General features: G+C 36.9%; 2 protein-coding genes across 5 annotated transcripts; both read right to left on the minus strand.

Moving 5' to 3' along the window:
* Positions 1-1,611: 1,611 nt before the first annotated feature.
* LOC110758152 (polyadenylate-binding protein interacting protein) lies at positions 1,612-7,506 on the minus strand. Of its 2 annotated transcripts, none has more exons than XM_021959955.2 (10): positions 7,147-7,506; positions 6,503-6,624; positions 6,258-6,412; positions 5,792-5,942; positions 5,182-5,439; positions 4,583-4,840; positions 3,229-3,315; positions 3,059-3,109; positions 2,478-2,553; positions 1,612-2,143 (listed from the first exon to the last, which is right to left on the minus strand). In XM_021959955.2, exons 1-10 carry the CDS (start codon positions 7,319-7,321, stop codon positions 2,025-2,027), a joined length of 1,452 nt encoding a protein of 483 aa, XP_021815647.2. In that variant the 5' UTR covers positions 7,322-7,506; the 3' UTR covers positions 1,612-2,024. The 2 variants fall into 2 exon arrangements, with proteins under 2 accessions (XP_021815647.2, XP_021815645.2); XM_021959953.2 differs by having other exon boundaries at positions 2,478-2,565; positions 7,147-7,503.
* A 4,644-nt stretch (positions 7,507-12,150) lies between these two features.
* RBP45A (RNA-binding protein 45A) lies at positions 12,151-16,771 on the minus strand. 3 transcript variants are annotated; one of them, XM_021959931.2, is made up of 7 exons: positions 16,353-16,769; positions 15,462-15,939; positions 13,200-13,255; positions 12,994-13,124; positions 12,798-12,894; positions 12,541-12,714; positions 12,151-12,417 (listed from the first exon to the last, which is right to left on the minus strand). In XM_021959931.2, exons 1-7 carry the CDS (start codon positions 16,632-16,634, stop codon positions 12,415-12,417), a joined length of 1,221 nt encoding a protein of 406 aa, XP_021815623.1. In that variant the 5' UTR covers positions 16,635-16,769; the 3' UTR covers positions 12,151-12,414. The 3 variants fall into 3 exon arrangements, 2 of the variants coding, with proteins under 2 accessions (XP_021815623.1, XP_088108365.1); XR_015835305.1 differs by lacking the exons at positions 12,151-12,417; positions 12,541-12,714; positions 12,798-12,894 and adding an exon at positions 15,021-15,103 and having other exon boundaries at positions 13,049-13,124; positions 16,353-16,771; XM_088252239.1 differs by lacking the exons at positions 12,151-12,417; positions 12,541-12,714; positions 12,798-12,894 and having other exon boundaries at positions 12,990-13,124; positions 16,353-16,770.
* Between the last annotated feature and the right edge of the window lie 44 nt (positions 16,772-16,815).

Consider the following 16,815-nt stretch of genomic DNA (forward strand, 5'->3'; position numbering starts at 1 on the left):
TGATGGAGGGTAAATGCTGACAGTTAGGGGTGACAACTTTCATACCACTTTAAGGGGTGTTTTGTACAAGCCTGGATCTTACCCTCATGTCTTAGCAGAGAATGGTGTGGGCCTTGGTGATCCAATGATAAGAAGAAATGAAGTTCCAGATGTTCATGGTTCATCAACTTGTGCTCCATCAGCTCCTCCTCCTCCTCCATCAAATGGATCAACGGTTGAAACCCAAGGCAGAGAAAATAATGAAGTTGCTACTTGGGTTAATCAACCCTCCACAGAGGCGCTGCTTCAGGCAGAAGCCAGATTCATGATACTGCCTGAGATGCCTTTTGAAGAATTGGTTACTGAGGTAGTCAAGAGAATTCATGATCCTTGTTCATAAGGCCCCATTATCATCAGCTTATGTGGTAGTATCAAACAATTCTATGTAGAAGAGGGTTGTGTTTTTCTTAAATTAATAGATTCAGGATGGTGGATAACTTGTTGGAGAGAGAGAGAGAGAGAGAGAGAGAGAGAGAGAAGCTTATGGTTGTTTTCTTAAACTAGGAACCGAGGAAGATGTGTTTTACCCATTTATAGTTTATTTGATCGTCACAACTTGTTGGATATGTCTCATCTCATATATTTTAATTACGGTCTTTTGAAGGTGTATCAACTAATGAACAAAACTTAAGGTGTGCCTCCAAGTACACTCTTCCGTCATGATGAAACAATTAAATTTTGACACATGTGATGTTGTCATTGGATCCCTTTGTATTTGCATTAACTTTTTTCAGTTTGTATTGACCCTTAGGAATATTGTATTTGTATCTGGCCTTATGGTTTACCATCTTTATGTGTGAATTATGAATGCGATCTTTCGACTTTGGCAAAACAATTATAAAAAGAAAAAAAGAAAAAAAGAACAGTCTCTCGGATGTGTCAGTGAGAGTATGAGACAAATGAAGGCGAGTTTCCTTTTTTTTTTTTTTTTTCTTCTTCTTTTATTGTTTTAACCTTTTAAAACCATCTCAGGTGTGCCAAAGCGCCTAGGAGAGAAATGAAGTTGAGTATTTTTTTTTTCTTATTGTGGTGAAAATAACAGTTTCTCCTTTTACTTTTAGTTTTAACTTTTTAAATTTAAAATTTTGAGTTTTTTTTTATTTAAATAAAAATTTTGTAGCCTTCTATTCGACATATTACATGGTAGAGTACATACATAGTAAAATACGAACGGGAAAAATACGAATAAAATACATACGTGTTTTATTCGACAAAATTTGTGAAAAATACAAATAAAAAGTTCAACCACTATAATCTATATAATATTTTAATATAATTTATTTACAATTTGTAATATATATTATTTTTATTCAATAACATATGAAAAATATGTGAATTTTATATGTATTATTGAAATTTTTGTAAAAAAACATGTGTATTATACATGATGAATACATATATACATGTATAATACATGTATTGTATGTTTAATTATAAAAAAAAGTGTATTTTACCAAGTCTTTCAGAGACATAAAAATAAAAGCATCTCCACTGCTTAATGGAAAACTTCCAGGCAATCAGTTGGAACATATAAACATCAGAGGATATAACATTTTAAAATCACGAATCATGTATCGAAAAAACAATCAATCGAATGAATGCATCTCTTGTTCAAATACTTTACATGTTACTCTATTGACAAAATTATTCAAGGAAAAGCATGAAACCCACTCCCTTTTTGTAGAAGACAAGATCCCTACATATTTATAAAAAAAAACAATGAAAGCTACACGCCCTTTAACCAGGTTTGACAGAAACCCTTGTGCAAAAGTTGTCCGACTTTTATGTATAGAAAAAACAGTGTGTGAATACAGGTTGACTGGACTCTTGTCCAACAAAAGAATTTAAGGCCAAAATTTTCTAGAATTATAATATATAAGGATGGGGAAAAGAACCCCTAGCTGAGGTGACTAGTGAAAGAAACCGATATTCACCAAAACTTGGGATCGACAAGATCATTAGATCCTGGGACTTAAATGAGACAATTAGAAGGGAAGGGAGGTTGCAAAAAGGGGATGTGTCTTGGCAATGGGGAAAGGCTGCTGTCCAGTAGTCATGAACGGCGGAGGCACACACAGCTGAAAAGCTTGGGCTGCTGCAGGTCCTGCATTAAATAAGGAAAAGAAAGCAAAAATTACCCAAAGAGATATTCAAAATGTGGAAGAAATTCAGACCTGCTGTCATTTGAAATTTAAATGGTGAAAGTTACATTAGTATCCATGAACATGACACGAAAAGAATTCGTGAAAAAAGCTATAATTTTGTTCCTCAGGGTTTCCCTTTCCAAATAATTCACATTCAAGATTTGTTTTAACAAAGAAAAAAAAATTTGGAGCAGAAACAGAAAATACCCCGCAAAATAATACAGATGCTCATTAACTTTTCCATTTTCATTGTCAAATGAAGATTCATTGGGAACATAATAACTTAGCCCATACCTTGGTGCTTCGGAAACTGGACCTGATGTGGAGTCAACACAGGACGAGCAGGCAGTGGTGACATAGCCGTTGCACCCTGAACCAAATCCTTCAATATAAGATGAAGGGAGATCAATAAATTTGAAATAAATGATACAAAAATCATTACCACCATAAGTCTTCTTACTATTTACTTTTATTGTTATCACATTTCGAAGGAATATTGTTATCATTTTTGTTGTTGTTACTGTTACTACAATTCTCATTATTTGTACTTGGCGATAAAAAATATTCTTTTTTATGTCAAAAATAATCTGACAGGGCTCATGGCACATAGACAGAAATCAGAATAACTCGAGTAGAATGTATCAACAGGTGCGTCCTGTTACACCCCACAAGTGGACTAAAAATGAATATTTCTTGACCACTGAAATATTGGCATACCCTGTAGAGCATCAACTTCAGTACATACTGTAATACTATTTTTAGCCAAATACAACTCAGTGCAAATCTCAAAAAGCATCCAGGTACCACTTCAAACTTAACTAATTAGAAATCATATCATAAGACAGCTTCAATCATAGGACCATGAAGTATCTTACTTGAGAAACTGGATGCATGTATACAACCTGCCCAAACCGTCCAACCATAACCTAGACAAAGAGGAGGGGGTTTAGTAAATCAGCAAAATAGAGTAAAAGATTTATCCTGATCCTAAACCACTGAAAATAAGTTGAAATAAAGATGGCATTAATTTCGTTCAATTACTTACAGCTTGAGAATTTGGATGCACATAGGTAGGTCCAGCCTGAACAGGATACCTAAGCGTCTGCACCCTGCTTCCCACGTGTCCAACAATCTATATCCAGAAAGGGCAACCAAAGATGAATCCTAAAGTTCCACAACACCTCTCTCTTATATATTGTGTATTATATACAATGTAAAGCATTATAACAAGGCACGTACCATGCTCTAATCCTGTGTTATTTTAACCATTGGATTTTCATCCTAGGACTTAAGATCATGATTCGTATCTCATTGAGATACTGAATGTTATCAGTCTAAACACTCCTATATGTAATCTTCATTTCCTACTCACCGGTTAACACAAAAATCAATGTTGACCAACCATTGGACAAAAAAACAACGTAATATTCAAATCCCAACAAAGCATTTTATATCTTAAACAAATGTTAGCTATTGGATTTTGACCTAGTGATTAGTGATAAGAGATTTTTGTGTTCACTAGTGAGTAGAAAAGATCATGACTACACACACGCACACAATTTTTATCTCAAACTCATTAATAAGCACAAAATCTATGTTCACCAGTGAGTAAGAAATAATCACTGTGGGTGTGTGTGTGCGTGTTTGTGCATATGTACATTGTATAAGCACATGAGCAGACAAGCACTGGTAAGGAGCTAAATTAAATAGTCAATCTTGGGCCGTAAGATCACTTTCCAAGGCTAAGGTTAAAACACTTGTAATTCAAGTTGTCTGAATGCTTTAATCTTGAATCTAATGGTCCAGGATTGACTACTTACTTTATCTCCTTATTTTAGTTACTAAAGTATTTACATAATCAACTCTACAAGTGTTTATAACGCTAACTCTGCTACACTAACGCTGCTAGTAGTTATAAGCAGAGCTTTCACTAAAAGTCAAATTTCATATAATAACATCAACATGAATTCTGTATTCTATGATACATTCATATAGTCATCAATCCCCTATTCACAAACTACCGGAATAAAATCTAACCGCTGATATTCAAATCAAGGAGAAGTTATTGGTATGAAATTTCTTGTCCACCAGTGAGTAGGCTGAAGTGCACACACCCCCATTATATACACACACCCCCATTATACACACACACACACACACACACACACACACACACACATATATATATATATATATATATATATATACACATATATAGTTGTTGTATAATACGGTTAACCACACTTGCGAATAACCAATTTTGTGTCTGGCCAGTTACCGCTCACAAAACTGGTTATCCGCAACTGCAGTTAATCATATCATACAAAGACTGTACTATATACATAGATTGTATCATATAATAACCCGCATATGAATTTAGAAATGCCTACGGTACATACAGGTTGTGAAAATTGAGAACCACTGCCACCATGTCCATTGGTGAAATTATTGTACGGGACCACCTTAATAGGCACAGATGAACGAGATGGGAAAGGATTTGATCCAACTTCCGGCTGAGCAGCAGGAACAGCTACCACGGGGGAGTTGTTTGGTATATAACCCATGCTCGCCACTGTTGGCACCGAAGGAGGGGTTGATGTTATGGGCTTTGTAAAAGATGGAGAGAATGTTTTTGCTCCTGGGTTGAGCTTAAATTCCTAAAAAGGAATACCAAAGAAAAAGGTTATCAACTTGACTATGTCATTAGGAAACACATCATCAACTTTAAAAAATTTATTAACGCCACCTCATAATATAAGTAGTTGCACTTGGGATCACCAAGCATTAAGTTTCCTTAGTATTAGGCCACTAAACCCATAATCTATTAGAACCCAATTACCAGCAGATTTCAACATAAGGTTCTTAGTGAACCAAGTGATGCATAAATTAGATAGCATTAAGGTGACCAACCAATTCTAAGACAAGAATATACTAACCAATATAAATAAATTAATCATTCAGGTTGAATTTAACATGGTTCGTCCAATTATAGTGTTACCTTGGCACTTCTATTAAATTCTGGACCCTGAGGAGGGACCATTTCAGTTGATGTTGCCTCCACACGTCGACAAGAAGCATCTGCAGCTGGATTAAATGAAGTTGAGACACCTGAAGAAAAAACATCAGAAGAAATGTCTGCTGAAGTTGTCCTTTCACAGCATTGATTGTCTGAATTAACAATTACAGTAACAGGATCACAAGATACTCCGGAAGGCAATCGCTTTGATGTCATCTTTTTATCATTAACTTTATCAGCCTGCAGAAAGCATTTTGCAATGATAAATACAACATATATTACAATGTGACAGAACAATCTTGGCAGCGGTTATCATTATATACACTTTCTTCCCTATTAAACTCTAATTTATGTTTGAAATCATTAGGGGTTGATGTTATGCACCTCTTATCAAAGTGGCTTTTCTGCATATATCCTGAGTGCTAAAGTTGGCCATGTTTTTGTTCTGTTCAATAGAATTGTTCCTTGTTTTCTAAAAATGAAAAACAACCTCTTAAATTCCAAAAGAGATGTGGTCGAGTAAATATATGATGCCAAGTACAAACTAAGGTATAAAGTAGACAGATAGAACCATGCATATAGAAAAATTTACCTCAGATAAATTCATCCCTTCACCTTTCCCATGTTCAACTTCCATGGTATCCCCACCATGTTTCAGTGGCAAATTCCTCCCTTCATGTTCCTTTCCAGCTCCTGTGGAGGTGACGCCATGAGCAAGTCCATTGCCATTTTGCATTGGGCCCCTGCTAATATAACTAAAGTATGACTACATACTATACATAAAATCGAATTGAACAGCAATAATTGAGCAACAGATTATACAAGGGTATCCTTTCCCGTACGAAAAACAGGCAGTGGCCATCTGCCAGTATAATCAGTTTCTATGATGAACAACAACTGAAATCTGAAAACTTCTTTTATTCTCGAGACTTTGCAGATAACAATCCATACAAGTCCAACACTGAGACAATACCTGACACCATTCATTTTCTTCTTATTTATGGCAGACTCAATTAGTCCATAAAACAATCCATACAAGTCCAACACTGAAAAAATACCTGACACCGTTCAATTTCTTCTTATTTATGGCAGACTCAATTGGCTTCTTCGCATCATTCTTTATACATACATCAGAAGGAACAGTACCCGTAACAGCTTCAGTTTCGTCACCAGCCATATTTCCAGCAACATCAGCCGCTGGAAGCAAAACTCCCTGAATGATGCATAAAGAGCCACATTTACCTACTGCAGATTGCTTAAGTTGTTTTCAAAAAATATAAGAGGAATGACATGAACTACATACCTTAGCAACAACTTGAACAAGGTCAACTGAGAGAATTACTAGAGTGTCAATCAATGTCCCATTTCCTACATTAGCATCACTCTTTCCCTTTTTAGTCATCCTTGCTTTCTTCAGAACAATACCTAAACAACACAAACACCAACTGAATGAATCTCAATCAGAAGTCTGTGTGTGAGTGAGTGACAGAGAGAGGGCCCATTCTAAAGTTTAAAACACGCGTCCTGTGTCGATTGCTAATTACACTTCAGGATAATTGAATAAAAGCACATGCACACACAAAAGTAGTGGTTAAAGATCCAGTTTTCTCAAATCCAATATATCTCAATGCCTTAGTTCTAGTGTACATTCTCTTATGGTTCACCCTTTCTCGGTGAAAATGAAATCAGAAACACTCATAAGAAAATCCACAAAAATAAACTGAAAACCCAACAAAACAGTAAAAGCCAGATCAAATACTTCCCATCCATCCCAATCTATAGGATCACCATTGCCAGTCAAGCAAAATGTGGACCCAGATACAAATCCCTCAAAATAATAAAACCCAGATACAATACCGCATAATATTAAAAACCCAGAAAGAGTTCTGAGAAATTCGCCATTTTCAAAAACACATTGAAACAACAACAAAGCTCAAGAGAACCCACCGTATTCGTTCTCCACAGAGGCGGTGTAGAATATTCCAGAATAGACAGACCCGTCCTTGACGTGAACATCGACTGGGAGACCAATGATGCACATGGTGGCAAAGAGCAAGGCCTCACTCAATGAAGAAGAAGAGACAGTCTCGTCGTCTGTGAACTCTCTGTTTCTGCAACCCATGTTTCTTTTTCTCTGCTTTTTCTGATCCAGCCCAATTTCTCTGACTACAAGTTTCAGTACTTCTGTGCGTGTGTCTACGATTTTGGAGGGTTAATATAGAAGGGGAAGAGATCTGAAAAGGAAAATCACTTTCTTTTCTTGTGCGGCAATGCGTCTCTGTTTTGTTATACATCCGAAACATTGAACAAGTCCCCTTTTTTGTTTGTTTCTTTTTACTTTTTCCATACGATACATACATGTGTTTTTATTTTCTCTTCTTTTTTTTTTCTTTTTTTATACTAATTCCTTCATTTATTACAAACCCTACATGAAATCAGAACGAGAAGCAATCGGAATAAAAGGAGTCGAAGTCAAAATGAAGAATGAGTTGAAATCATACATTTCTATTCTTTCATTCTTATTTCAGGTAATTAAACATGTCATTGATGTATCTATGTTTATTTTTTTCTCAATAATTGAGAATATACGAATTTCTAATTTCATTACTTATTTGAATTCAATATAAATTAACTTCTTAGCACGCGCTCATATGCATACAAATTGACTTTTTTAAAATATAAAAAAAATTCTATTGTAATGAAATCTTTTTCTAGATTATACCCATCAAGATACACTTTTACTACTATTCTTTTTCAAATTGCAAATGTCATCAAACGGTTTTACATCATGATTGCTATCAAAGATAACAAATTCTGTAAGTATGTGTCTACGTCTTTCCATCAAACTCACTATTTAAGTATTTTTTTTTTTACATATATTTGGTTTATTTCCAAATTGTAAATGGTTGCGATTACTAGTAGCACCCACAAAAGTAATTGGTGACTAGTGAGTAAGTATCGAGGGAGTCAAACAATTATTTTTTATGGTACCATTTTGCTACTAAACCAGCCTTATACTTGTCTATAGTACAATATGATTTCAATTTCTTTTTTAAAATCCATTTATAACTAATAGATTTGTTACTTGGAGGTACGTCAACCAATTTTCATGTGCTATTCTACAAAGTGGATTCAATCTCACTTTGTATTGCTTCCTTCCAATAAGGAGCTTCTAGTGAAGAAATCATGTCTAACCTTCTTGGGGTTTTTCATCCTTTTCCTCTCCTTGGTTCCAAGTCTTGTTCTTGGGAACGAGAAGATGCATCACGATCAACATGATTTCCATCATGTGTAGCATTCATATGCTTCTCTCTCTCTCTCTCTCTCTCTCTCTCTCTCTCTCTCTCTCTCTCTCTCTCTCTCTCTCTCTCTCTCTCTCTCTCTCTCTCTCTCTCTCTCTCTCTCTCTCTCTCTCTCTCTCTCTCTATATAGGGGATCTATCTTTACCTTGTACGAAAAAAAAAATATTAACAAAAATTCAAGATGAACATATTTCATAACTGGTGGCAACTAAACACGATGGTCGCACACGTTCCAAATTTATACATATGCAATCCACGGTTTTAGGTCCAAGCTTTTTTCTTATGGAAAGAGGAACCTAAACTTTTGCAAGGTAACCTCACACTTGGAGTGTCCTATATGTGGGTAATCAATGTCTCTACACTGTAGAATTGTACTTAATAATTACCCTTGTTTTGTAGAAATTTACTCCACGTGACATTTGTAATGAGTTAAGCTTCACCCCACATGTGAGAGCCCTAAACTATTTAATATGGAAATGATCATGTTTTTACTACCCCATTTTATCGAGGAGTATTAGATGAGGTACAATTCCATGTAAAGAACAAAGTTTTGAAAATTATAAATACGACTTAAAACATATTAAGGGCTTCATTTTTGAAAATTAAAAGTCACTTTTGGTCTCTATAGTTTGACACTTCAACCACTTTAAACCTTGTAGTTTCAATTCCGTTAATTTTGTCATTGTAGTTTCATTTTTGTAGCAATTGTAGGACAATCCTATTTTCTGTCAAATTATTATTAACTTATGTTATCTATTCAGGGGTATTTTGGTCCTAGCCAGCCACCACAGCCTCCCAAGGCTGCCCCAACTCCAGCACATATTACAGATGCATCCAATGAGGAAGAAGTAGGAAATGGAGAAGAAGAAATAGAGGAAGCGATGTTGTTGAGATGCAGAAACATGGATTAGAGAAGTAGATGCAGTTTCGTCAAGCTTTATTGCGTTTTGGCCCTTTCTTCCTTTTACCCAAAGAAACACTTCCTCGAAGCATCATTACAGATTTCTCTCTCACCACTAATACTTGGTGTTACTTTTCATGCATGATTCAGCATTGCCTATTCAGATGAACAAGCAATTTGTAGATCTATTGGGTGCATATATGAAACTTGTACATTATTAACTCCCTTGATCAATGTTTTTGGATGACAACATTCTGTCTTCATCTTATAGGCAAACATGCTAGCTTGAATGTGAATCATTTTCTGGCTGTATCAGACGCCCAAATTTCAAACCATTTTTTGTTTTCTTTTTTCTTAGTTTGATTTCATCTTTTAGCTTCCACCCACCTTCCCAAAGTTCAAAACCATTTTCCTTTTTCTTTTTCTAGCTTCTCTGCTTGCTTGCTTCTGCCTTGTGCCTTTGTTGCGTTGGGGCCGCCTTGGGAGGCTGTGGTGGCGGTCATTTAAGGGTGTGGTGGCTAGCTGGGGTTGGGTTGGGTTGGGGGACTGTTGAGTGTTGGCTGGTTGGGGAGGGGATGCAAGTTTGGACCAAAATACTCCTTAATAGATAACAGAAGTTAGAATAATTTGATAGAAATTAGAATTGTCCTTAAATTGCTATAATTATGAAACTACAATGGCAAAATTGACGGAATTGAAACTACAGAGTCAAAAGTGGTTGAAGTATCAAACTACAGATACCAAAAGTGACTTTTGGCCTGGCCATATACATAACAATTCTTACTGCAGCTAGCTTTTCCTCCACATGTTGGTGTGGATTAAATCCAAGAAATTATTGGATTTCTTAACATTTTAAAAAAATTGCCTTGAAAACTTAAGGCCCGTTCGGTATCCTACTAAAAAAAATGAAATAAAAAATCATAATTTTTTTATTTATTTAAAACATGAGTTTTTAAATACTAATTTTAAGATCTAAACAAGTGGCAATTAGGATCATAATTCAGGAGATAAAACAGTTGAAAATCCTAAGTTTAAAGGTATCCTTTCCCAACAAGCATTCTCCCTTTGGTAAGAGCACAAACTTACTATCAGTCTCCAAATCAAATCACCAACCAACATAATGGATAGCTTGTAGCTCATCGGGTTTTACCCTTCATATTCAGCGTCCTAATATTAATGTTAAATAAACCCAGCTGCCTAAGGCCTAGTTTGGGATTGCTGTCACTTTTAAAAAAAGTTGCTTCTACTGTGCTTTGAAAATAATTAGCTGTAAAGTAAATCGACTCCATGTTTGGTAAACAATATTTTTAAGTGCTGTTAGTACAAAAAACAATGTAAAAAACGTTTGGTAAATTTTAATATAAAATTGTTGTAACTGTGAATAATGACTAAAATAGACATGATGTTAAAAGTGTTATGTACTAATCATGTGGTGGTAGTTGTAGTTATGGAGTGGAGGTGGTGGTGGTGATGAAGGTGGAGTTGGTGGTGGTGGGGATGGCGGTTGTGGAGGTGGTGGTGGTGGTAGCAGTGGCAGCATGGTGGTGGTGTTGGTTGCGGAGGTGGTGGTGGATTTGGAGGTTTTGGAGGAGGTGGTGGTTGTGGAGGTGGAGGTGAAGGAGGAGGTGGTGGAGGAGGTGGAGGAGGTGGTGGCTATAGTGGTGGTGGTGGAGGATGAGGAGGAGGAGGATGTGGTGGTGGTGGTGGTGGTGGCAGTGGTTGTGGAGGTAGTGAATGTGGTGGTGCAAGTGGTGGAGTTGGATGTGGAAGTGAAGGTGATGTCATTTTTTAAAATGAATGATGGTATTTTGGGAATTAAAAAAATTCATTAAATGTTCATCTCTGCTTCTTTTGAAAGCAGCTTTGAAAAGCAACCCAGAGTTTGCTTTTAAAAGCTGATGTCAAAAGGCCATTGCTTTTAAAATAATCAGGATATTTTCTTTTTACCAAACACCTTAAACTGCTTAACTTTATGACATGTTTACTAATCCGGAATTGGAATTCTCATCAGGAATTGAATTCCACTTTTGAGGATTCCTGCGTTTACTTCACATAATGGAATTGCGTTTACTTCACATAATGGAATTGAAAAGTAAGTGGGACCCACGCAAAATTAGGAATTGAATTCCTAATTTTGGAGGAATTCAATTCCGGAATTGGTGGTGGTATTCTAATTCCTGGAGAATTCACCCCTTAGGAATTCATCTTTTTTACCCATTATATCCTCACACAATTTTCAAATTTCCAAATATGCCATCTACTTTAAACAAAAAATGTGGACATTTTAGTAATTAGTACCACTCCTACCCCAATTCCATATGATTTAGTAAACAACTTTAATAGGAATTCGGAATCTAACTCCCCTCAATCCATATGGTTTAGTAAATAACTTCATTAGGAATCCGAAATCTAATTCTCCTCAATTCAATTCATCCTCAATTCAATCCCCCCTAATTCAATTCCAGATTAGTAAACATGCCATTAAAATAAAGCAGGTTTTTGGTTAAAAAAAGCAATCCCAAACGGGGCCTAATACAACCCAATTTAAGTGATTTAATTGATCTATGTACCGAAAATTAATCATATCACATTGTTTTACTTCAAAACGGAAATCCAGATTTGAGAATATGCACTCTTTTGACTAAGGAAAGCAATCCCATGTCGAAACCCCAACGCTGAATTCTTACACGCCAAAAATACACGGGGGGACAAAAACAACTAACAAACAAGCTTAAAAGAAAGAAATGATGGAGCATACAACACGAATAACTGCTTAACATATTAAACTGCAAATGACATATTTAAAGTGCACTGTCTCCCGAATCTCACTCGAGGCAATGAAAGGATGGGGAAGGAGGGAAAAAGAAAGCATGAAGAAAATGACAAAGACAATGTTAAAAGTTGATACTCGACTGCACAACATCATACAACAGTCATACTAAAACCGCAACCTAAGATGCACCGGAACATGATGATACCCAGCTTTCAGGCTCCAAGGCAGGCAGCTACAAATCACTGCAACCATAGAAACAAACTCATGTCATGAACAATCCTAATCCCACATCATATAACACACTAGCAAGAACCTCCAATTCTAAATCTCTACAGGGCAAGGAAGCTGAAACTAGTGATAGTTACCTGCTGTTGCTGTTGGTAAGCACCAGGCTGCTGGTAATTTCCATATCCAGCATAGCCTCCATAATACAGGTTAGGGTCTTGGGCAGGAGGAGCATATGTATACGCATCATATCCTTGTGGATATCCATAAAATCCACCACCACCGCCGTTCCACTGTGCCTGATCTGGTTGGTTCTGAATCAATCAAACCAGTAAAAATTATGGTTAGCATGCATACCAGCAAAAAGTCAAAAAATTATAAGGTCACCAATAAAAACCTGTTTGCTTGTAGGACTGCGGCCCCATGAAAGTCTAATACTTTGTCCTCCTAATTGGGTTCCATTCAACGTTCCCAATGCTTGCTCTGCACAAGATCTGAAGATACATGCAGACAACATAAGCACATACGAGGATTATTTTCTAAGGAGGAAACAAAAGGAAACTTTTATCTAGACTAAGGTGTAGAACTGTTACCTATTAGCAAATTGAACAAAACCACAACGCTTGCCTACTGGTATCTTCACATGAACTAGCTCACCAAACTGGCTGAAGACTTGTCTCAACATGTCATCATTGACAGAGGGATCCAAACCCCCAACAAATATCTGCACTCAAATGTGTCAGGGGTTACTATAATGTAGAAAGAAATGTACAATGCAACATTAGGACAAACTACCCACTGTTGTATTATTTGGATCAGCCTCGCCTGGATTTCCTTGAGTACTTGGGTAGGAGGCTGCAAATAAAAAACACATAAGCACTAGTATATGCGATGTTAGGAATCTTAGGAATAGTATCACAGACAAAATTTTCTGCAGAATGATCTGTATCATCTGGTTAAGCATTGAAGAACTCAGGCACCAATCTTCACCGTGTTATTGTGGTTCTCAAACTTATATTCCCAAAACCACAATCAATTTATCAAAGTAACACATCACTTGGAATTTTGCACGAAATATGACTTCCTTGCAACTTACCCATACATTAAGGATTTCAGATGCACGCATCTCTATTAAGGCTATGCACTTTTTAATTTTTTTTTTATATCTCCTCCAACTTCATACTGGCAATGTGGCATGGAGGATTTCACTGAACAGCTATGATAGCATATAACATGATGTGCCACCAACCAACAATAACAAGTGCATTGCCTATACAATTATCTGAAGAGGGGTTTTTTTTTTAAATAAAATTTTTAACAAGAAACTATGGCCATAACAATTATCAAGAGGACAAAGTACAATCAGATTTGGTTGGATAAAGCAGAAATAAAAACCCTACTAAAGGCACCCTCTGTTGTAACTGTAGATTTTCTTTCATGGGTTAAAAAACCGGCATAACTGTAGCTTTTTCTAGGCTTGAAAATGTTCCATACCCTTCTATGGACATGTGCAATAAAGACTCATTTTGGGGTTCACACTAAATATTGACATCTGCTATAAAACTTATTTTGGGTTTGAAAGGAAGATCTTTTACCTAAAAAGCTGCAACATATGACTCCTAAACCTACACTCCAACCTTCAAATCAAATTATATTTCCATGCATAAAAAGGTATCATAATAGAACAGAACATCTAACAGCTAATGGGACCAGACATGCATTTGAGTCTATTACACATAAAACTATGAAAAATACAGGAAATGTAATAAAATAGAGAACTAAACAAAAGAAGGAACCATAAAAAGTAGTGAGTTTACAACCAAAGTACAACTTAAAATGGAACATACTTCAATCATAATAAGATAGATAACCAGAAACAAAAAGATGTAGACAGCTCAATTTCTATACACGAAATTAAATAGGTCACTCAAAAAATTTACAAGCAATAAAACAGATCAAGTACACTCAATTGGATAGGAGTCTAGATGAAGAACTATTTCCAAATCCTGGCCCAGTACAATATTGGGATGGTCATTTTATGACAAATTACTAAGTGTTACTTCTACCTTAAAACAAAAATAAGAGTGGCACCACAAGGTGCAACACAAGAAAATGTCTTCAGAGATTTAAAGGTATTTTGGATTAAAATGTGAACTACTGCATGGGCTACAACTTATAGTTAGCATTTAATGTAGATTTATATTCTGACTTAAGATGAAGGCTGAAACGTGAAACCACAGAGAGACATGGGCCACAAATTTGGGAACAAATTCTATCCTATCAAACATAGAGAACATTGTGGAACCGATCCACAAAGAAAAAAACACAATGCTTCTTCAAAATAAGCGAAGTATTAAAAGAAGGATATATAAACTTCGGAAATTGGAGTAAATGTAAACCTGACTGGTAAATGGAATACATGTAAACTCGACTGGAAAATGGAATAAAGTAAACCAGACTGGTAAATGGAATAAATGTAAAGCTGATTGGTAAATGGAATAAATGTAAAGCTGACTGGTAAATGGAATAAATGTAAAGCTGACTGGAAAGGTAATTCTTGAGTAGCATAGCAAATGCCACGAGAAAAGAAGAAGCTTATGACATAAACAAAATAACTGACCTAAAATGAGGCCACGCATTAATGTGGAATCATTTCAGCTGAAATCAGTTCCAGGCCCCCCAAAATGAGAGCCTCTCGGTGTCCTGCTTTGAGACAACATGAGTTCTACATAAGTCTTTGCATGTTTTAACATAATTAAATGCGCCCAAGTTTACAAAGGAAAGTACTCGAAGGAAATGACTAAGTTCCGCCAATCTTCAACTGAATAACTGAAACGGTGCCAAATTTAGAACACTTCTGACAATTTCACCTCGAAAGTATAAACTAAAAGCCCTACTGCAACTTACCAAACCATGATTAACATAAAGCCCAAAATATTCAAAATGTAAAGTAGCAGAACAAACATATAGGAAAAAAGCTAACTACAACCAAGCTGCAAATACAGGTTCAGAAGTTTTGTACAGTTATTACCACAAAGCATGTGCAATATCTAAAACATACCTTTCTGGTATTGCTGTCCACCACTAGCTGGTTTCTTAGTAGCAGCAGGGCCAATCCGCATGGGCCTGGTAGAGCAATACTGACCATTCATCTCAGTCATGGCTCGCAATTGCTCACCTTCATCACCAAACCTAACAAAACCATATCCCTTGGAGCGTCCAGTGGTCCTATCAGTGACAACTTTTGCACCCTTAACAGAGTGATAAGCAACTCTAAATGTCTCTTGAAGGAGGTAATCAGTCACATCAGCAGCCAAATCCCCTACAAAAACTGTAAAATCCGGACCATCGTCCTGTCGCCTCTCGCCAGCACCTAGGGTTGCCCAATTCAGTCGGAAATTCTGCTCTGTGTTGGGCATCAGTGTTCCATTGTATTGCTGCAAGATCTGCTCAGCCGCACTGCGAGACCTAAACTCGATAAAGCCATAACCTTCTGGCAAAGCTGTCTGCTTATTACGGATAACCTTTGCAGTCACAGCCTACAAACACCTCAAAAGCCACAATGAATACAACATAATGGGAAACACGGATCATACAAATAGTCCACACAAAAAGTACCAGAAATATAAATAAACAGCAAATCTCAATAAGCAGTTCTGTAGTTTTGGTTGAAACCTGGGCTCAGGCATCTAAAGTTAATTGTTTTATTGTAAATTTTGGTTTATAAAAAAACCCAGTTGATAAAGTCATTAAAAGTTATGTTCTTTGTTCTTCTTTCAGATCACATCTAGAAACAAGCCCTAAATTCCAAATTTGAAGTACAAAAACATTCATCCATATCCAAGCAGAACACAAAATTGAAAAGCAAATCACATAAAAGTCAAGCCCTAGATATACATGCACACATAAACGCACAAAGTACAGAAAATCACATAGGTGCTTGTGTAACTACCTCTCCGGTGGGACCAAAACAGCTGAGGATATAGTTCTCGTCCATCCACGGCAGCAAGTCACCGATCCAGAGCGAGCGGATCTCATCGGGGCCAGGATTCTGTGTGGTCGCGTACTGCTGCTGAGGTGCCTGCTGGGCCCACCCAGCCTGTGCCGGAGGGGCTTGGCCCTGCTGCTGCGGCGGCATCATCATCCACTGCTGCGGCGGCTGCTGCTGGTATTGCTGCTGCGGATCTGACGGAATCTGTTGTGGAACCACTCCTCCTGATGGCTGCTGCATCATGGTGAAGAAAGGCGGGTGTTTGGGTACGGGGATAAGGGTGTCCTCGTGGAGGAGGAAGAGGGATTGCGGCGTGGTTTGGGAACAGCGATAACCTTAATCCCGGATTGGGTCTGAGAGAAAGAGAGGATATTTTCGTGGTGGAAGGGGCTTATATAGGCGAGGGTTGTAGAGTGACACGTGG

The sequence above is a fragment of the Prunus avium genome, chromosome 4 (assembly GCF_965620075.1).
Source record: "Prunus avium chromosome 4, drPruAviu1.hap1.1, whole genome shotgun sequence".
NCBI lineage: Eukaryota > Viridiplantae > Streptophyta > Magnoliopsida > Rosales > Rosaceae > Prunus > Prunus avium.

Coding starts and splice junctions, on each gene's coding strand:
- RBP45A (XM_021959931.2), bottom strand. CDS start 16,634: ATGATGCAGCAGCCATCAGGAGGAGTGGTTCCACAACAGATTCCGTCA. Junction 15,940..16,352: donor GTTTTGGTCCCACCGGAGAG/GTAGTTACACAA, acceptor AGGTGTTTGTAG/GCTGTGACTGCAAAGGTTAT. Junction 12,895..12,993: donor TTTGTTCAATTTGCTAATAG/GTAACAGTTCTA, acceptor ATGTATCTTCAG/ATCTTGTGCAGAGCAAGCAT.
- LOC110758152 (XM_021959953.2), bottom strand. CDS start 7,321: ATGGGTTGCAGAAACAGAGAGTTCACAGACGACGAGACTGTCTCTTCT. Junction 6,625..7,146: donor CTCTGTGGAGAACGAATACG/GTGGGTTCTCTT, acceptor TGTGTTGTTTAG/GTATTGTTCTGAAGAAAGCA. Junction 2,566..3,058: donor ACATGCATCCAGTTTCTCAA/GTAAGATACTTC, acceptor CTTATATTGAAG/GATTTGGTTCAGGGTGCAAC.